Source organism: Xyrauchen texanus, chromosome 12, assembly GCF_025860055.1.
Source record: "Xyrauchen texanus isolate HMW12.3.18 chromosome 12, RBS_HiC_50CHRs, whole genome shotgun sequence".
Classification (NCBI taxonomy): Eukaryota; Metazoa; Chordata; class Actinopteri; order Cypriniformes; family Catostomidae; genus Xyrauchen; species Xyrauchen texanus.
The window spans coordinates 25,487,812-25,507,198 of NC_068287.1; the positions used below are offsets into that span (position 1 = coordinate 25,487,812).

The 19,387-nt window shown below is 42.2% G+C and overlaps 1 protein-coding gene and 1 gene segment (V, D, J or C); both read left to right on the forward strand.

The window, feature by feature from the left end:
* LOC127652887 (Ig mu chain C region membrane-bound form-like) overlaps window positions 1-19,387 on the forward strand; it is a 176,951-nt gene that overhangs the window by 99,930 nt on the left and 57,634 nt on the right.
* Window positions 1,273-3,537, forward strand: LOC127652922 (uncharacterized). Of its 2 annotated transcripts, XM_052139377.1 has the most exons (8): window positions 1,273-1,729; window positions 1,819-1,953; window positions 2,135-2,263; window positions 2,353-2,421; window positions 2,571-2,665; window positions 2,790-2,916; window positions 3,003-3,123; window positions 3,430-3,537. In XM_052139377.1, exons 1-8 carry the CDS (start codon window positions 1,388-1,390, stop codon window positions 3,438-3,440), a joined length of 1,029 nt encoding a protein of 342 aa, XP_051995337.1. In that variant the 5' UTR covers window positions 1,273-1,387; the 3' UTR covers window positions 3,441-3,537. The 2 variants fall into 2 exon arrangements, 1 of the variants encoding a protein (XP_051995337.1); XR_007971759.1 differs by lacking the exon at window positions 2,571-2,665.

Here is a 19,387-nt window from a genome sequence, read left to right on the forward strand (position 1 = left end):
AGATATACACCACAAACTTTCAGAGAAAAAGGCTAGGCCAGCAACCAAACTAAAAAGAGGGAAAATAGCAAAGGCCCTAACACATGGACCCAGTCAGTATTTTTACAGCGACTACAATCAACACCAAACGAGCAGCTCCTGGCTGGGAACATGACGGAATCTCTCAATAAAAAGTGTTGAAAGTTATAGGCTCAGAAATGAGGAAAAAGGAGTCCATTCACTCCAATGTCATGATGGAAATATACTTAATGCAGACATTGCTCAAGGAATGTGACACAAAATACTTCAAGGTACCAGGCTACGTACAGCTTTTCAGTATGAATCCGTTCATTGTTCATTCGTACACCGAGCTTGGCATCAGCATTCTTGTGCATCATTTGCGAAGTAAGTCTCCCGTGTCCCTCTATCTTGATGCCACTGGAGGAGTTGTGTCAAAAATACCGGAACAGCCGAGCGTGTGCTGTACTATGCACTCGTTCTTCCAGGGAACGCTAGAGATGCTCCACCTCTTCCCATCTGTGAAATGCTCTCCAACAATCACTCAATACCACCAATCACATTCTGGCTCATGCAATTTACATTGCATTTGTCAAAATACACACAAATAAATGTTCACCAGGTCGAGACTGATTACAGCTGGGCTTTAATACAAAGTGTAATGCTTGCTTTCAACAAAGAGCACATCAGCTCTTACCTCGACAGAGCATACAAGTTCTGCATTGGGAAAACATCATGGGATGAAATGAAGTCATATACTGTCTTGCACATTTGCTCTGCACACATTTTGAAAGCTGTCAGACAGGCAATCTCTAGGCAAACAGATGACAAAGGACTGAGAGACTTTGCCACGTATGCTTTCAGAAGACTCCAAAATGCCAACAACATGACTGAATCAAGAATTGTGTTCCGTGCATTTTGTGGCCTGCTCACAACCCCACAAAACACAAACCTTGTCAAAGAAAGTCTGTGTGTTTTGGAGAGTGTCATTTCAAGATCCAAAGAGGATACACTGGAAGAAACTTCCCAATCTGAAGACTGGGAAATGTGTGAAAGTGAAGAGAGAAGACATGCAATGACCATCATTGGCAGATCACCATTCACTGCTTTCTTCCAGCAGATCATGAAAGAGGTGAAGGAAGAAGAGGAAGGTGATGAGACATGTTTGGCCAAAGAGGACAACCCATACTTTTGTCCGGGCATCCTCACTGTCCTCTTTGATACCTACCTTGCCATTTTTCCTCTTTGGAGTGGCTTGCTGTTGGGAGACCTGACTACCGGTAGGTATGAATCTTGTGAACAGGATTTGGTGACAACATTGACACTACCAAAAACAAGAGATACCAATTGTCACATAGAAAGGTGGTTTGGAATTGTCAAACATTCCATAATGCATAAACAACAAAATGTCAAACCAGGAATCTTCATAAGAAAAATGCATCAGTCTCTGCAAACAAGATATACAGAGCACATCATTCTGCATAACCTTCCTCAAAAGCTGTTGCTCCAGCCTGAGCCACCTCTGAACCTTGATCAGTGTCAAGAAACTTGGATGAAGAAGAAGGAAGAACGTTTCCCAAACACCAAATCCAAATTCTTTTCTGTTCCTCAGAGAATGCCTGTTCCACAAAAAAAGAAAAGAAGGATCCACAAAGATAAGCCAAAAAGCCACAAACAGTCAAGTCCTGAGCCAATGCAGCTTCCTGCAGAGGCACTCCCTGTAGAGGAAGAGGTAATTAAGTTAGTACAACAAATGAAACTATTTATTGCATATATTCAGCTAACTTATTATTGACTATATGAAGTGTGTAACATTCACAGATTGACATGTTATGGACAAAACCGCACAATGAACTGGTTGTAGCCATTGTGAAGTCTGAAGATCAGAATCTGGAGTTCCTGTTACATCACAAGGAGTTCCTAACACTGAAGCCGCATGACTGGTTATTTGGAGAGGTACACATATCATAACAAAAATATCTAGTAAATACAAAATTGTACTATATATACATTTATAAACTATAAAAAATGTTGTACCTAAGAAAAAGTAAATGCCAGATACTAAATGTTTTTTCTCAATGTACGTACTAATTGAAATAAATTGAATAATTGCAATGATTTATCTTTTTTTTCCCAGACGATCGAGTGCTATTTAAGAGCTGTACTTAATGCAAAGGGTGCAAATATCTACCAGCTAAGCCATTACACCACAAGTGTCATTTTAAATGGCCCAGAAGACCAGGTCATACGACAAGGTTTGAAAAAAGTGAGTGCAACTACTTATGATTCTGCATTTTTATATGTCCATGTATTTTACAGTACACAAATACGTTTATTTACATTTCTGATATATAGGTCAACTTTGAGCAATATGATGGGGTCATCTCTGTTGTAAATATCAGACACGTGCACTGGAGGTTTGTGGTAAGTAAAAATATATTATAAGTAAAAAATACAATTATTGTGTTGTATGACTATTACAGATAAACATTGATACACCCATACATAAATGTTTGACCTTTTCACAGACATTTAATTGAATGACTAATTATTAATCTTTTTTTTATATTTAGTATCTACATGCTACAACTAACACCATTTTCATACTTGACCCTCAACGTGGTAGTGATGAAATGAAACTTGCCACACAAGCATGCAAAAAAATTGTGTATGTTATGTTGTATAAAAAATCTGTAACCTTTTTCGATCTACAACACTAATATTGGAATATTAGCATATGGATGTTGCTGAAGACCACCACAACCCCACACACTGTATTTTTCCTACAACAGGGAATATTTCAGGAAGAGAGGAAACCAGCATGGAAGAAAAGACTGGGTGGACACTATGTGGAAGCCTGGGACAATACACCATTCGTTCCAGGAGGATGCTTTCAGCTGTGGTGTCTTTGTGATGCAGGTAAATGGAGGGAAAACTACTTTACATAAACACTGTTCTCACATTTTCCCATATGAGACTAGTAATGTTCTCCGCTCTCCTTCTAGATGGCCAAGCAGGTGGTGGAACACTTTCCAAACATTCCTGAGAGCATCAACATAATACCCAGCAAAGAGGAGATGTGCCACATCAGGAAAAATGTTGCCAAAACAATTTTGCAGGCATCAGGTATTGGCAAACTATTTTGAAAGAACAGTTTATTTCCAGAGACAGAGTGATGGAGTATAATTATCTACATTATCATAATTGCAGTGTCGAGAGATGAGTATTGCTCTGTATGTGGACAAAAAGACATTAAGAAAAAAAGGCCAAAAGGACCAAACAGAGGAGCTCTGCACCTGGGTATTCTTTATGTCATTATTGCCTATTTGTTGAAAGTGAAAAGAAATTGAAGAGAAAATGAGTTTTCACAAATACATTTCATAATTACAACAGTTTCTGAATAAATCTAACAATGTCCTATTTTTCTTCCAGGTTCAATGTGAATTATGCCAGAGGTGGTTTCATGTCCAGTGCCTCGAAATTAATCTGCCACCAAAAGAGGAACCATGGATTTGTGGTTTGTGTTTGTAAGCTATTCAGTTAGAGGAGCTCATGCTAAAAGTGTGTTTAAATTGTAAAAAATATGTATGTATTTGATGAAGCAGAAAAAATACATACGTATATATATTTTCTTGCTTATGTTTTATCAATTTTGCTTATGCTTTATCATTTAATCATTTGTATATTAAATATCATTTAACCAAATCTAATCACTCATATTGTAAGAAACATTACTATTAGGTTGATGTGTTTACCATTATTATCATTTGAAATGTATGCTTGCTGCTTTTCTTTTATTAATTTGTATGCCTCAAATGTAGCTGACTGATTTAGAAGTCTGTAAGTGTCCATAGACAGACCACAAATGCTTGAATGTCTCAGAATAAAGTGACAAATGAATGTTCTCTTAGCTAAACCTCTTGCAGAAGGGACATGTTGTGCAGTTCTGTATTGTGTATTGTATTAAGATGAACATAAAATAAACAACTTTCTGACTGACACTTTTAGGGTACCAGACAATGTGTGTATGCCTCACCCCACTTGTCCTGGCAAATTATCTCCGCCCCATAATTCCCTTTATAAAACAGACAATATAATTTTCCTTCAATGACTTAATATCAACAAAATATCTCAACATTGCTGATTCCAGATTCATTTCTGGAAGCCGGGCTAAATTAGCAAGCACTGTTACTGCATTCAGATATCAGATACAGACATTAAAGAATACATGAAAAGAACATTTCAGTAATTACACTGGTAAATTCTATAACAAAGTAAAATCTCACAAGCCTAGAGAAGTCATTCAACTCATGTGATATTTAGAAAGAAAAATATTGATGAATACCTTGATAAGTCACTTATTACATTTACATTGAAGCAGCAGTTTATTCCAAAATCCACACCCAAAATAAACATCTTGTTTGCTGTCATGTTTTCTGAGTACTTGTCAATAATCTGATGGATTCAGTACCACGGACAGTAATATTTCTGCAGGACTGTAAACATCAATCAATGTACATGAATTGTGTTATTGTTAGAGTTCCATGTTAAACACAGATGTCATACAACAGGAAAACATAAAATAGAGTTTAGCCATTCTTTTTATTCAACACCTGGAGAACACTGTTACACACTCTTTATCACAGATAAAAACAGAAAAACAGAGGTGAATAAAACAGCAATACATGGGCTGTAGTATGTTCTGTAGAGTCCAGACAAGATGATCCAACTTGCTTTGTAGCAGTCGTCTCGATGCTTTTCAAAACCTTTTGAAATAAATCATATGTCATTATTAAAACCACCACACACAGTTCTTTTTCATTTTTTTTCTCAAATAAATAAATAAATAAATATAAACGGTTGTAAAATGAAGCAATTAACTATGTTCAGGAGATTAAACATGATTTTCCTTTCTACAGTCTGGATTGTTACCAAATTACAGTTCATGTACAGATTCATTCATTATTATTTCATAAACACCTTTTTAAACACCATCATTATAATGCAGGTTTTGTTGCTAAAGGACATTCTATAGCATCAGAACACATAATGTGAGAGGCTACATCTGCAGTTGGCTAAAATGTAGTTGTCTGTTTGCACACGATGAAAAACAATATTAACTTTTTAGACGGTCCCTATCTTGGTTACGACACACATTGAATATTCATCTCTAAAGTACATGCTTAAAAATATACTTGCCCATTTTGATCGATTGTAAAAAATGTTGTAGTTCACAACCTTTGTTGTCAATATCATGTAGCTGCTTCGAATCTGAAAAAAAATAGCTTTATTGACTATTTAATTGAAAAAGTTCTTTAACGCGAATGTGCGAATAAAACCAACTTTACCTAAGTCAAATGCGTGCAGTTCTCTGAACTCTGACTGACAGATTGATTGATTGAAAGTGATTCACATTGATAACTCGTGAGAGTTGGAATGATTCATCAGTTGTTTCAATCATACTTTAAAATGAATCGGGTAAAAAGAGAAATTATTTTGATGGTTGAAAAGAAAAGTCCACGAATCAGACTTGTGTTGTACTTGTTCGTCAAGTCAGTCAGGAAAGTTATGTACATTTATTAGTTTACAAACGCAGGAAACGCAATGTTTTGTAGGCCTACCAGTTTGAAACATTCATCATTGGTGTATCCATCTTAATTACCACAAAACCGTAAAAGTACGCTTTTTGTTCAACCAGCAAGTGCCTACCTTATCGTCCTCCATTTTTGCAAGGTTCTCCTCTGGGACACCCCGCTCTCTTAAAGCGGAGATGAATTCCATTAGAAGAGCGCGCAATTATATGAATTATGATGGAAGCGGAGGCTGCCAACCTGCTTGCAGCACCAATTCCGTTCTCAAGTAGAAAGATTTTTCGCGCGATAATAGGTTATATTTACCTCATGATCACGAGAAAACAACTTTTTGTTATGTCGAGATCACGAGAAAATTAAGTCATGATCACGAGAAAACAACCTTAATTATGTCGAGATCACGAGAAAACAACTTTTTGTTATGTCGAGATCACGAGAAATTAAGTCATGATCACGAGAAAACAACCTTAGTTATGTCGAGATCACGAGAAAACAACTTTTTGTTATGTCGAGATCACGAGAAATTAAGTCATGATCACGAGAAAAACAACCTTAGTTATGTCGAGATCACAAGAAAATGAGACAGAAAAATAATAATAACGCATGGCCTCTTTGACTGGATTTAATAGTTTTATTTCCGAGTACAGCGGTTTGGGTGTATGTGTGTGCGTCGGTTAAATGCGGTGATTTTGGTCGATTGATTAACTGGTCTTTGATCTGTGAAGGTGATAAAATCACAGAAGCAACATTTTCATGCTGTACGCTGTTTATTCCATGCAGGTATGGTTCATATTTGTTCTATCTTCCAACGTGTTAATTTTGTATCAGTTTGTTTTGTCTCTAATTCATGATGGATTCAAACTAGCTACTGGAGGATAAACTGTTTAGTTGAATGTCAGTTACAATTTGTTTTGCCTAAATATTGTTTAACTTGTTTTCATCTTATTTTTGAATATTACTATCATTGTGATGTTTGCTGAGTGTGCTTTGAGCGCGCTGACAAGAGGTGATAAAATCACAGACGCAACATTTTCATGCTGTACTCTGTTTATTCCATGCAGCGCCATCTATATGTTCCCCAAACGACAGCAGCAAAAAGAAAAGGAAAAATAAACTCTCCAAATCAGCAGCAGTTCAAGTTGTCCTGTGTCTTCTCTCAATTTCATAACACAACGCAGATAGTAACAGTGGTCAAAAGTGGGCCGGGTACATTAGATTAAACTGATTTATTATTATAAAGTGCAAGCTTTATCTTTGATGGACACAGCTTTTGTGTGAAAACCACATCATTATTTGTTAATTATTTTCCTTTTTAGTTTGCAGAATGCATCTGAAATGACAAGCCAATACAATTGTCCACATCACCAGTGGTGCTGAAGCTCTAAGGATGGCGATAGCAACATCCCTCCTACAGAACACTGGTAACAATACTGGTCTTGCAGTTTGTAATTACAGTTGTATGCAAAAGTTAAAAAGTAAAAACAACACAATCTTTTCAGTCAGAATTTAGGCCTCATCACAGTACGGAGACTGCACTTATCAGAGTTACAAATGACTTGCTCTTATCATCTGATCGTGGCTGCATTTCTCTTCTAGTGCTTTTAGATCTTAGTGCTGCATTCAACAGGATAGATCACGACATTCTCTTTAATAGTCTTGAGAATTATGTTGGCAGTTGCATTAGCATGGTTTAGGTCATATTTAGCAGACCGCTACCACTTTGTCTATTTAAATGAGGAATTGTCAAACCAAACAAAAGTAAAATATGGAGTGCCACAGGGATCAAAGCCTCTGCTTTTCTCCATGTATATACGTCCCCTGGGAGATATTATCAGGAATCGTGGAATAAGTTTCCACTGCTATACTGATGAAACACAACTTGTATATTTCTTCAAAACCTCATGAGATTTCAGTCAATTGATGGACTACGATCTTGAAATGGAATGCATAGACTAACAATTGCCAACAAAAGCCTTCATCAGTCAATTAATTAGTTAATCCAGGATGGACTTTAAAGACATTGTCATTAATCTTACAGTTCAAACAAAATCGATGTTTAAACACTGACCCTTAACAATTATTTAGTTTAATAATTTTAAACCATAACTTTATACATAAGTAATATTTACATTATATTCATGATGTTAGTCAGAGGGGAAGTGGCCCCCACAGTGAGTCTGGTTTCTCCCAAGGTTATTTTTCTCCATTAATCTACATCTTATGGAGTTTTGTTTTCATTGCCACAGTCAGCTTGCTCACTGGAGTTATTAATACAACTATTATTGATTTATTTTTAAACATGATTAAGAATCGTATTTTATCTAATTACACAATGATGATTTATTGACTTTATAGACATTAGTTTTATCGTCTGTTAATGCCTGATCTTCTGTAAAGCTGCTTTGAAACGATGTGTGTTGTGAAAGGTGCTATACAAATAAAATTGACTTGACTTTTCAGTGAACACACTTAAAATACATACATTTCTTCAAACTGTTGAGAACATTTAGAATTGAATGACATAATTTAACAATTACAAATACATTAAAACTGTATATATGTGGCAGGTGAAAGGTTTGGAAACCCTTTCAGTCAGTACTTAGTAACACCACCTTTCACAGAAAAAACAGCTTCCATAATAAATGTGTATCCTGCTAACAGTCTTTCTATTCTTCCTTTAGGAATTCTCCCTCACTCTTCCTTACAGAATGCTTCTAGTTCAGCAATATTTTTAGATCATCTGTATGCACTGCATGTTTTAGATCTATCCAGAGATTTCAGTAGATTTCATATGTCAAGGTTAGCAAATACATTACAAATAAATGTGCTCATCAATTTGCAGAAACATGTCCAGTTTATGTGTGCCCACTGAAAATATTGTATGGTATTTTTCTTACTTGGAAAATCAACATAACGTGCAATTTGACTCGAGATGTCCACATTTTACCCTTCAACTGTATGTAGTAACTATAAAAATCTCTTTTTTTTTTTAAATACACTGTTGTCGTACTATAAAATAGCACCACTTTTACTGTAATGCTTTAACATCTTTGTTTTCTAGATGACCTGAAAGACCTGTTACTTCTGTGGTGAAAATGGAAATGACTGGGTAATTATTCAATTTGAACACTGCATGTTTTTGGTTGTTTTCAAACATAATGTATTTCATGAGTTCATGAGAAAATATGTTTATATGAATGTCTTAATTAAGTCTGCTTATCGAAACCTAAATAACTGTATGCATCAATATGTTAAGATTTACAGTGTGTGCTTGCGGTGTTCCAGTGTGACTGCATCAATATATCAGTGAAGGTGACAAGCTTCATCTGCTTGGCTTGTAAAAATTGAAGAGAAAAATCTGTCAGACTGTATCATAGTTTGTTCATTTCAGTATTACTGAGTTCTTGGGTAATCAGTTTAATTTTCTGTTCATATGTTTGGTGTCAAGTGGTGTTTGGTAGAGATGCACCGATTGCAATTTTCTTTCTAAGAACTATTATTGACCGCATATAAAAACAAAATCTACCTTTCTTCAATGCAACATTTTATTTTCATAATAAAATAAATTATTAAACATTACAATTTCCCCCAAACTGCACTAAGTTACAGGATCTTCTCTTACTTAAACAACTCTCAAAATAAAGTGCTCTGAGACTGGAAAGAGGTAGAAATAGCAATTAACTGCAAATGAGTTGCTTTATATAACAAATGTCATTTTCCACTATTTTTATAAATGGACCTTTTTCTCTTTATTACTCGTCTAACAAAACAATTCCAAAGATCTGAAGTGTCCAATACGCTCAACTTACGTTAGATGTCCAAATATCAGTTGTAAAACTGATTGCTGCTTGGGGAACGGCTTGTAACCATACCTGTCAACACTCCCGTTTTTCCCGGGAGTCTCCTGTTTTGTTATTTCTCCCAAAAAAACTCCCGTAATTTGTATGGCCCAAACCACGTTATATGAATAATCACATCAATATATTATTCCAAGGTGGTCCAGATCTTGAATGAAACGCATCCTACGCACACAATCGACACATTATAAAGATTACAAATCATTTATGACCTCAACCTTGCAACCTACAACCCAGTTGCGCTGTTGATATCTGCGCAGGCAGTAGACGTGGGACGTTAAATCAAGCATCACTGGTAGATGGGTGGAGAAGACTCAGCTGGTGCTCCGGTGAAAAAAAAACTAAATATACATGTACATTTAACAACAGCTGGATGGAAGAATTTAATTTCATATCCCAAAGCCATATCGACAATGCCCTTGCCTTTTGCAATGTGTGTCGCACTGATTTGAATATCGGACACGGTGGGAAAAATTACGTTACTCAGCGCATTAAATCACAACGGCACAATTTGTATAGTATTTAGCCTGCCTCTGCCATCCAGCACCCCACTTCCCCTCTCCTGGATTTGTGTACCCAAATGTTGACAGATAACAGGCTGCGTGTGTGACATGACACGAGAATAAACAACTCTGGCAACGCGACGTCGGAAATGATCTCCTACATTGTATCGAGGAATTTTATCCGATTTCTGATCCCTCTGTCCTCATCTATGGAGAACAGCTGGTCATCTACTGCCATGAATTCCATAATTTTCCTCGTAATTGCTTTGGTCTTTTCGCTGCTCATTCCAAGGAATGATAGGAGGGGTTTCTGACTTGTGGCTGGGTCTGAGCTCTGGCTAGCTTTAGCCGCTTTCCCTTTTTAGCTTCTTTTTTTAAAATGGGCATTTTCAGCTGGGTGATGGTGTTTTAAATGTCTAATTAGGTTTGTTGTTCCGAAAGTTATGGTGGTGGTTCCCCCACGGTTTACTTTGGCCTTACAATTATAACACATTTCGAACTTTATGTATTCTTCACTCACAGTGAAGATCTTCCACGCCAATGACATGTTTATTTGCAGCTGTGACGTTATTGCCTGCGCTGCTGGCAACAAAACGGACCGGCTTGGAATCGAAAGACGTGAGGCTGACCGGCAGGTCACTGGTCCGGCCGAGCAGCGGAAAATCAGCTAATTCCGGTTCGTAGCCTGTCGATCGGTGCATCTCTAGTGTTTGGTGTTATATATAATTATCTTTGTTAATTCGCAATTTGCTGAATACTAGAGTGTGAGTTGTTGTCTGCTTGTTTACATAACAAAGTAAAAGGCAGCCACCTGCTGCACAGTTTCCAATAAAAATTGTATTGAAAGATTAATAAAACTGAAAATCTACAAGTTAACAGAAAACAATATTTAGTAAAAAAGAAAATTCATACACATGTAAATAATAATAAATTATGATTTTCACTTTATTTTAGTGGGTAAATGGTCTGCACTTATATAGCGCCTTTTTAAGCCTTAACGGTATTCAAATCGCTTTACACTGCATCTCATTCACCCATTCACACACATTCATACACCAATGGCGGCAGAGCTGCTGGTCAATGACATATTTAATGTGAACAAGAACAATTAAATACCAAGATGGGCTGTGATATTTCGATTACATAATTTAATGTAAAAATTACAACGAAGATGTGAACAAATTTGTTTAATTACATTTCATGCTATTTCATACATTATTGTTTAGACATTACAACTTCATTTATCTTTATAATATTCAAGGAATTTCTCTTGGTGTGTATGGAATCACATTGCTGATCTACACAAATGACGAAAACAGTTGCAAAAGCAAGACACAAAACAGTTTAACAGCACGAAAATGTAACTAAAATCTTCTGTCAGAAATGTACATGCAGTACAAGTGAAGAAATGAAGCAATACAAATAATTATGCAGAATGTGGCCATAAGCAGAATTTTCATTCTAGTGAAAGATGAGGCTTGGGGAAATAAACTGAAAAGGTGGTAATCGTTCATCCTTCTTAGTGCTCTTGGTTTTAATCTTGGATAATATGGAAGGCGACTGACTAAGATGTGGCTAAAGGATGCCAAGAGATATGCATTTACAAAGTATTTTTTAAAGATATAGATAGGTGACAAATTAAAGGAAAAACCTGAATAAAGTGAGGGGTTCCGGATGCTCTGTTATGCTGTGGGAGGAATTTTCCTAGCATGGTTTGGGTCCACTTGTCACCTAAAAGGGAAGTGTCAAAACCTTCTGTAACGGGTGTCTAAGAATTTAACAATTAATTAATTAAATGAATTGCTGTTGGTGCAGATACATTTAGCAGAAGATTTTTAAGTTCGTAAAGGAGGTAGCGGGTTGTGGTGAGAAACAGACAACACAAGTTAGATATGAACTGGTATGTAATTTGGTTTCCAATGAAAATAAATAGAATCAAAAAAGGTTATGTCAGTCAATTATACACAGTTCAACCATGAAAATTTCCCCTAGAGTGCACTCTTCTTTTACCCCAAAACATACACAGATAATTGCAATGACAAAATAAAATAAAATAAATAAAATAATAAATAATGGAGTGGTGTGTTTTCTTAAACACTCTTCTCTCAAAATATCACAACTGTCAATCGTTTGATTGAACAAGAACCTCAATATTAATCAAATTTACCAATAAATTTCAGCTATGGATAACCATACACCATCACGAGTGTTCAATGCTTTTCAAAGCACATATCAGTTTCTTATCAGTCTCTGTATTCGTCTGTCAATCTTGATGAAAAGAAAAAAAACTCAGTAGTCTCTAAATTTGAATTGTCTCGCTACAGCAAGACCGGAGAAGGAAGGAAAGGATATTGTCCTCTTCGTCACGAGTTGTTGCCCTTTCACCATAGTAGATTCTTTCACCGTAGTAGATTCTTTCACTGTAGTAGATTCGGGTGGCTCGCCATCAAACTTGAAATTTCTCACAGGATATCACAGAACATCACAATCCGCAGCACCAAAGACAAAATAGAAATACAAAGAAGAAAAAGAGAAACCAAAAAACCTGGCCTCTATAGTAATCGTCTTTTGCTTTCACCCAGGTGCGTCTCACAGGCTCGCATGGCCAGCAATGGCGTCGGTGAACGAGGAATATCCACACGATTCACTATAATCTCGGAGTAAAATGCAACTCAACACTCACTCAGCTTCTCCATACACTGCACGGTATGAAATGAACTAGATTAACGTTTTTTTCTACTTTTCTTTCAAATATATACTCACGTCTCCTCTCCTCTATGCTCAACTCTTTTTTTTTTTCTCGTTACGCAGGCGCGTCCACACGCACAGCGCATGATGTTGAAGCGTTCTCATTGGTCAATCAAAATTCAACTAATAATAACTGCTTTTCTTAAACGCCCACTATTTTTCTTAAATCGCTTTTACACATCACAATTTTACCTTTATTAGGGAAATTAGATGTTAATAAATTGCGAATAAATTAAACTTAACGTCCTTTGTTTAACCAGGGTTACACTTCCAATCACTACCTTTTCAGATTAATTATCATCAAATCAATACAAAGTTGTTCTGAATGATCACCTTTCTTCTATGATTACAATACAATAAATCCCAAGGTGCATTGAAGCTGTTCTGGTGGCAGGTGGTGGCCCAACACCTTACTAAGACACATTATGTTAGTTTTTCCTTTAATTTGTCACCTGTCTGTTTGTGAGTGAAAGGATCTGGAAGACAATGTTCATAATCTCACATTGTTACAGATGTCAGGAGCATAAATATAGTGTAAATTATCACGGAAATCTCAATAAACTTGTTTTTTTTCTCCATAATTTGAATAATCTGAATGACCTGCTTTTGAGGACACAGCATCCATTGGAAGATATGTCACCAGTGTAAATGTGATGTCTCTGTGATCTTTTAATCCTGAGATTGGGAGGGCAATACTATTTTGGCAGGTGTAATGAAAACATTGCCAAAATGATAATCCCCTGACCTGGAAGCCGCGTCGCCGTTCGAGGGGCATCAAGCAAGCGTGGACAGCGCTAGAAGAAGCCAGCCGTCTCAGCCACCTTCAGCCATCCTGCGAGCTACGCCATCCAACGACGTAGCTTTTATTCAGCAAGCTAGTTCTCACGAACTATTCACAAAAGAGTACGAGCGTCTTTTTCAAGATGCCTCGCCCACTTGCGCCTCATGTCGCGCTCTTCTCAGCACAGGAGACCGCCACATCATCTGGCGCCTCTGCCTGGGACTGGGGCACGCAGAGCTCGCCTCACTGAGGGCGGATGCGATTTCTGCGAGGAGCTACCGATGTCGACCCTGCGGGCTCGACTCGGCGTCAAAGCAGAAACCGCCACGCTTTACCTTCAGCCACAGCAGGAAGAAGCCGCCACAAAGGCTGCCGGAAACTGTGGTTGAAGCGACTGCCTCGCCGAGCCTCTCCTCGAAAGCATCGCTCACCCTCCCCGCCTCGGACGCCGCAGTTGCCGCCGAGCGCCGCGACTGCTGCCATCTCGATGACGAGGCGGAGGATAAGGGCCGCTGTTCCATCATGGCTTCGACAGCGAGGAGTGGTCAGGCTCCCAAGCCTCCTCCTCGCCCAGGAATCCAGCAGGACCCGCCGGAGTCGGCGGGAGTTAACACGCCTCACACAGGCCGCCGACCGCTCGGCTCGAAGTGGTCACCGCCCTGAGCAGGCACCCAACAGACTCGACGGCTGCTTTTCAAAGCCATCGCCGCTTACACCCGCGCCCGGCCGCCCCTTCCTGCCGGAATTACATACGGAGCTTGCAAAGTCGTGGAACGCCCTTTTTCAGCCAGGACCCGCTCCCACGCCTCCACCTCTCGCGCCGGTGGACGGCGCCACTGAGAGAGGCTACTCCTCCATCCCCCGGTCGAGGACTCGGTAGCAGCACACCTTTGTCCGCCTCCGCGAGATGGCGCTCCAAGCCTGTGCTCCCGCCTAAGGCCTGCAGAGCGACTTCCGCCTATGTTGGCCGCGCTTATTCCGCCGCCGCCAAGCCGCATCTGCTCTGCACTCAATGGCCGCTTTACAGATCCTACAAGCAGACCTTCTTCGGGAGTGGGATGAGAAAGGCAGGCACCCAGAGGCTGTTACTGATCTACTGGCTGACAGACCTCGCCTTCGGCTACCAAAGCTGCAGCCCAAGCTCTAGGGAAGTGCATGGCCTCGCTGACTGTGACCGAGAGACACTTATGGCTAACACTAGCCGACATGGGAGAAGCAGAGCTTCCACGCTCCTCAACGCACCGCCTTCTCCGACCGGGTCTCTTCGGCTCGCGGTGAGTGGCATTGTTGACCGCTCTCAGAAGTCCAGAAAGCCACCTAAGCCATGAACCTCTTCCTGCCGCTGCCGCTTAGCTCCTCTGCAGGCCGCCACGTGATCAGCCTCCTGCACGAGCCTCTTCACAGCTCCCAGTTCAACAAACTCAGACTTCTCAGCGCCGACAGGGCTGCCGCCTCGATCAAGGCTCAGACAGCCGCCGCAGACCGCCGCCGCTGGCCTCGATTTAAGGTAACGCTGAAACCAGAGCAACCGAGTCTTCCTAACTTTGTTGAACAAACGACGGCTCAGTCCCGCCAGGCCGGACCACCGCCAAAGCTTTGCCCCTGTCAGTCCCCTTCTCTCAGGCTACTACAGTGGTGAATTTAGCAGCCAACAAGCCGGTGACACTGCCCGCTTGCTCAGACTCAAACGCCGCTTCACGGCGACCCAAATAAATCTTGTAAAGAGCAAACATGTCTTATGTGTAGAAAAGTGCCCACAACCCAGTGTTCGCCCTACACACAAGCATAACACATCCCGTGCTCCCTATCAGAGCACGCCTCATAAAGCTGTTACGAACCGCCGAAGGCCAGAGTCAATGAAGGCGCTCACAAATGCGTAAGCGCTACCATTCTCTGCCCGCTCTGTCACACCGACCAGCCCTATGTGTAGAAAATGTGCCCACAATCCAGTGTTCACTTCTGCACACAAGCACTGCATGTCTCGTGGTCCCCACCAGAGCACGCCACATAAAGCGGTTACTTAACCGCCGAAGGCCAGAGTCAATGAAGGCGCTCACAAATGCGCAGCGCTACCATTCTCTGCCCGCTTCTGTTACACGGCCAGCAAACATTCCTCTGTGTGTAAGTCCCGTGCTCCATGACTATGCTTAGCGATCACGTAACAGATGTGACTCTTTCCCCATTCATTCCAATCGGAAGTCACTCACAAAACAGCCTGTTCATGCTGTCTCGCGAGCAATCATGCATGAACACACTAAACGCGCCACACATTTTGTTCAGCTCTGTGTGCGGCAATCAGAGCTGAATTGGCCATTCACCCTCTAGCGCTACGCTTCAAAGCGTGGGAAGCTATTCCAGGGATATCCAAGTGGGTGTTAAGCACAATACAACAGGGCTATTTGCTACAGTTCGATCGCCGCTCCTCGCCTCAGAGCTGCTCGAAACCACTGTGAACACGGAAGCAGCGTGCATGCTTCGCTCAGAAATAGCAAGCCTTCTGTGCAAAAGGGCCATAGAAAAGTGCCACCCTCTCTGAGCTGAAGTCGGGCTTTACAGCCGCTATTTTCTTGTTCCCAAGAAAGACGGCGGCCTCAGACCCATATTAGATCTCAGGGTTTTGAACAAGGTGCTTGCAAAAAGACCGCTCAAAATGCTTACAATCAGGAAACTCCTCGCAAGATGTGCCTAGGGGACTGGTTTATTTCTCTCGATCTGAAAGATGCATACTTTCAGATTCAGATAAATCCCCGCCACAGGCCATTCTTGAGATTCGCCTCGACGGCCAGGTTTATCAATACACCGCCCTCCGCTCGCCTGTCCTTAGCACCCGTGACTTTCACGGCGTGCATGGATGCGGCGCCGCGACTCCTCGCGGAGTCAGGGTTTGCGAATTCTGAACTATTTGGACGACTGGCTGATTATGGCTCAGTCACATATGGAGCTTCTGTCTCACAGAGCAGTTCTCCTCAGCCATCTGAACAGTTTGGGTCTTGCAGTCAATTGGACCAAGAGCTCACTACAGCCCAGTCAGACCATTTCCTTCCTGGGAATAGAACTAGACTCCGTGGCAATGACGGCTCGCTTATCTACACAGCCACGACGCCGTGTTCAGCTTGACTAGCCGCGATCTTTTCAGATGAACAGCCTCACGCTCTGAAGAAATTCCAGAGAGTGCTAGGTTACATGGCCTCAGCCGCAGCAGTACTTCAGCTGGGTTTACTGCACATGCTCGCTTCAGCATTGGCTAAACACCGCGCCTCGCCGGGCTTGGGCCACAGGCCGCCAGCCCATCAAGGTGACTCAGACCTGTATATCAGCTCTGCAGCCCTGACAGTGGCCGAATGGTATCAGCGGGAGTGACAATGGGAGCTGTATCTCGCCGAAAGTCATCTCGACAGACGCCGCCCAACACGGGTTGGGGCGCCGGTCCGCGAGGGCTCTCCGGTTTTCGCCTATGGTCAGTTCAGGAAAAGCTCCTTCACATAAATTGTCTGGAAATGATAGCGGTCGAGTACGCCGCGGCGCTTTCTCCCGGTCATTCAGGGTCACCACGCCCTGGTCCGCTCGACAACAGATCTGTGGTATCCTACCTAAACCGCCAGGGCGGTGTCAGATCCAGGAACCTCTTCCATCTGACTAAACGCATACTGAGTTGGTCCCAGTGCCACCTGCGCCGCTGAGGGCGACGCACGCGCCAGGCCACCTGAACGACGGCCCGACAGACTGTCCAGAGACAATATTCCCCAGGGAATGGTCCCTGCACGCCAAACAGTCCAGACGCTATGGCACCTATTCGGCAGAGCAGAGATAGACCTCTTTGCGCCCAAAGAGAACTCTCACTGCCCAATATTTTTCTCGAAGCTGAGGACGCCGCTGGCCCAGGACTGGCCCAGACGCTCGCTTACGCCTTCCCTCCCGCCTCGCTATTGCCACAGGTAATGCAGAGGATCAGGGAACGCGCCACCGGTGCTCCTCATAGCCCCGCTGGGAGAATCAGACATGGTTCCCGGAGCTTACGCAGCTGTCACTGACAGCCGCGGCCCATCCCAGTGAGAGCAGATCTCCTCTCTCAAGCTCGTGGCACAATCTGGCATCCCCACCCAGAGCGCTGGCGCTGCATGCGAGTGATCAACGACTACCCGCCGCTCTGCCAGAAGGAGTAATAAACACCATCATACACGCTAGAGCCCCTTCCACGAGAAGACTCTATGCGCCAAAATGGTCTGTGTTCTCAAAATGGTGCACCGACAGAGACCTGGACCCGCTGGACATGTGGGGTGTCGCCGCTGCTCAGATTTCTACAAGAGCTGCTGGATAAGGGCAGATCCCCATCCACGCCAAAGTGAGGTGGCGGCCGCTGCGGCGCTCGCTGAACCCCTGCACGCCAGTCATGGGGTAAAACGAGCTGGTCATCCGCTTCTCAGGGGAGCTAGAAGGATGAACCCCCGCCTCCATCGGTTCCTATCTGGGATCTTTCTATAGTTCTCGAAACTATGAAAGCCCCCTTTCGAACCACTTCAATCCGTGGATTTGAAATACCTTTCACTCAAAACCGCTTTTCTGACTGCCCTGTCATCAGTCAAACGCGTGGGAGACCTTCACGCTGTCTGTCAGCCATGCGTGTCTTGAGTTTGGACCAAGTGACTCCAAGGTCATTTTAAAGCCTAGACACGGCTATGTTCCCAAGGTGATCGGTACTCCTTTCAGAGCACAGGTCATTTCCTATCGGCGCTGCCAGCACCGATAGCTGAACGCGACGCCAATCTCCTTTGCCCGGTCAGAGCACTGAGATTAGTAGTACTGCGCTGCCCGCTGCTTTCAGACGCCTGAGCAGCTTTTCGCTTGCTCGAGGGCGCACTCAAAGGTCTCGCGCCGAAACAGACACTATCTAGATGGATAGTGGACGCTATTGCTGCTGCATACGCCACAAAGATCTGCCATGCCCGCTGGGCATTAGGGCTCACTCCACTAGAGGCATGGCATCCTCGTGGGCATGGTCCAGCTGGATTTCCATTCACTGACATATGTGTGGCAGCTGGATGGACTTCCCTCCACCTTTGTCAGATTTTACAATATGGAAGTGCCCGCTCTGCAGGCAAAACTACTAGCGGTTTAATCACGCTACAGCTCCCCTGGTGAGCTGCACTGATGGGACATATTCCACACAGACCGCACCGCCGCTCTGTCGCTCCCTTCCCACTATGTGCTTATGTATTACACAATCAATGACCCGCATTCTTGCCGGCCAAATATTATTTCCCCACTCATAAGGGCTCCCCGGTCCCCCTTAATTCCCTGGGGCTCATACAGTGGATGCTTGAGCACGACGGCGCTGACAATGGGTTCCTCGTAAGCGTAGTTAGCTTACGCAATACGAGAGAACCTCTCAGAAGAGAACGTATCGGTTACCTAACGTAACCTCGGTCTCTCTAGATGAGGGAACGAGTATTGCGTAGCCGGCCGTGCTCAGCGCCACCAGCTTAACTTTTCGCTTCAGTCAATGAAAACCAGGGTTCCAGCCTACTGAACTACGCTTATATGCACTCTAGTCACACCCATTTTGGCGGGCTTTGATGCAGTGAGCGCGGACGCTTCTCATTGGATGCGAGTTCGCCAAGCTCGCCTATAGGCTGCAGCAGTTGCCACAGAGCAACCTATGAGCTCGCTAGCTAGCCCGCCAAGGTCTGCAGCTGCCGCGACTGCGTTGATAATGGATACAAAAATTAAGGATAATTTTTGGCTTCAATATCTCAGAAAAGATTAATCTTTCCCGTAGCGTAAGCTAGCTTACGCAATACTCGTTCCCTCATCTAGAGAGAACCGAGGTTACGTTAGGTAACCGATACGTTTTTGGGACCACAATAAAACCGATTTTCATTAAGGGCTATCTAGTGCAATGCAAATTTAGCA

Bases quoted from the DNA above. Each gene is read 5' to 3' on its own strand.
- LOC127652922 (XM_052139377.1), top strand. From the start codon at position 1,388: ATGCATAAACAACAAAATGTCAAACCAGGAATCTTCATAAGAAAAATG. The intron at 2,422-2,570 runs GTAAGTAAAAAT...TTTTATATTTAG, and splicing joins ACGTGCACTGGAGGTTTGTG to TATCTACATGCTACAACTAA. The intron at 2,666-2,789 runs GTATGTTATGTT...TTCCTACAACAG, and splicing joins CAAGCATGCAAAAAAATTGT to GGAATATTTCAGGAAGAGAG.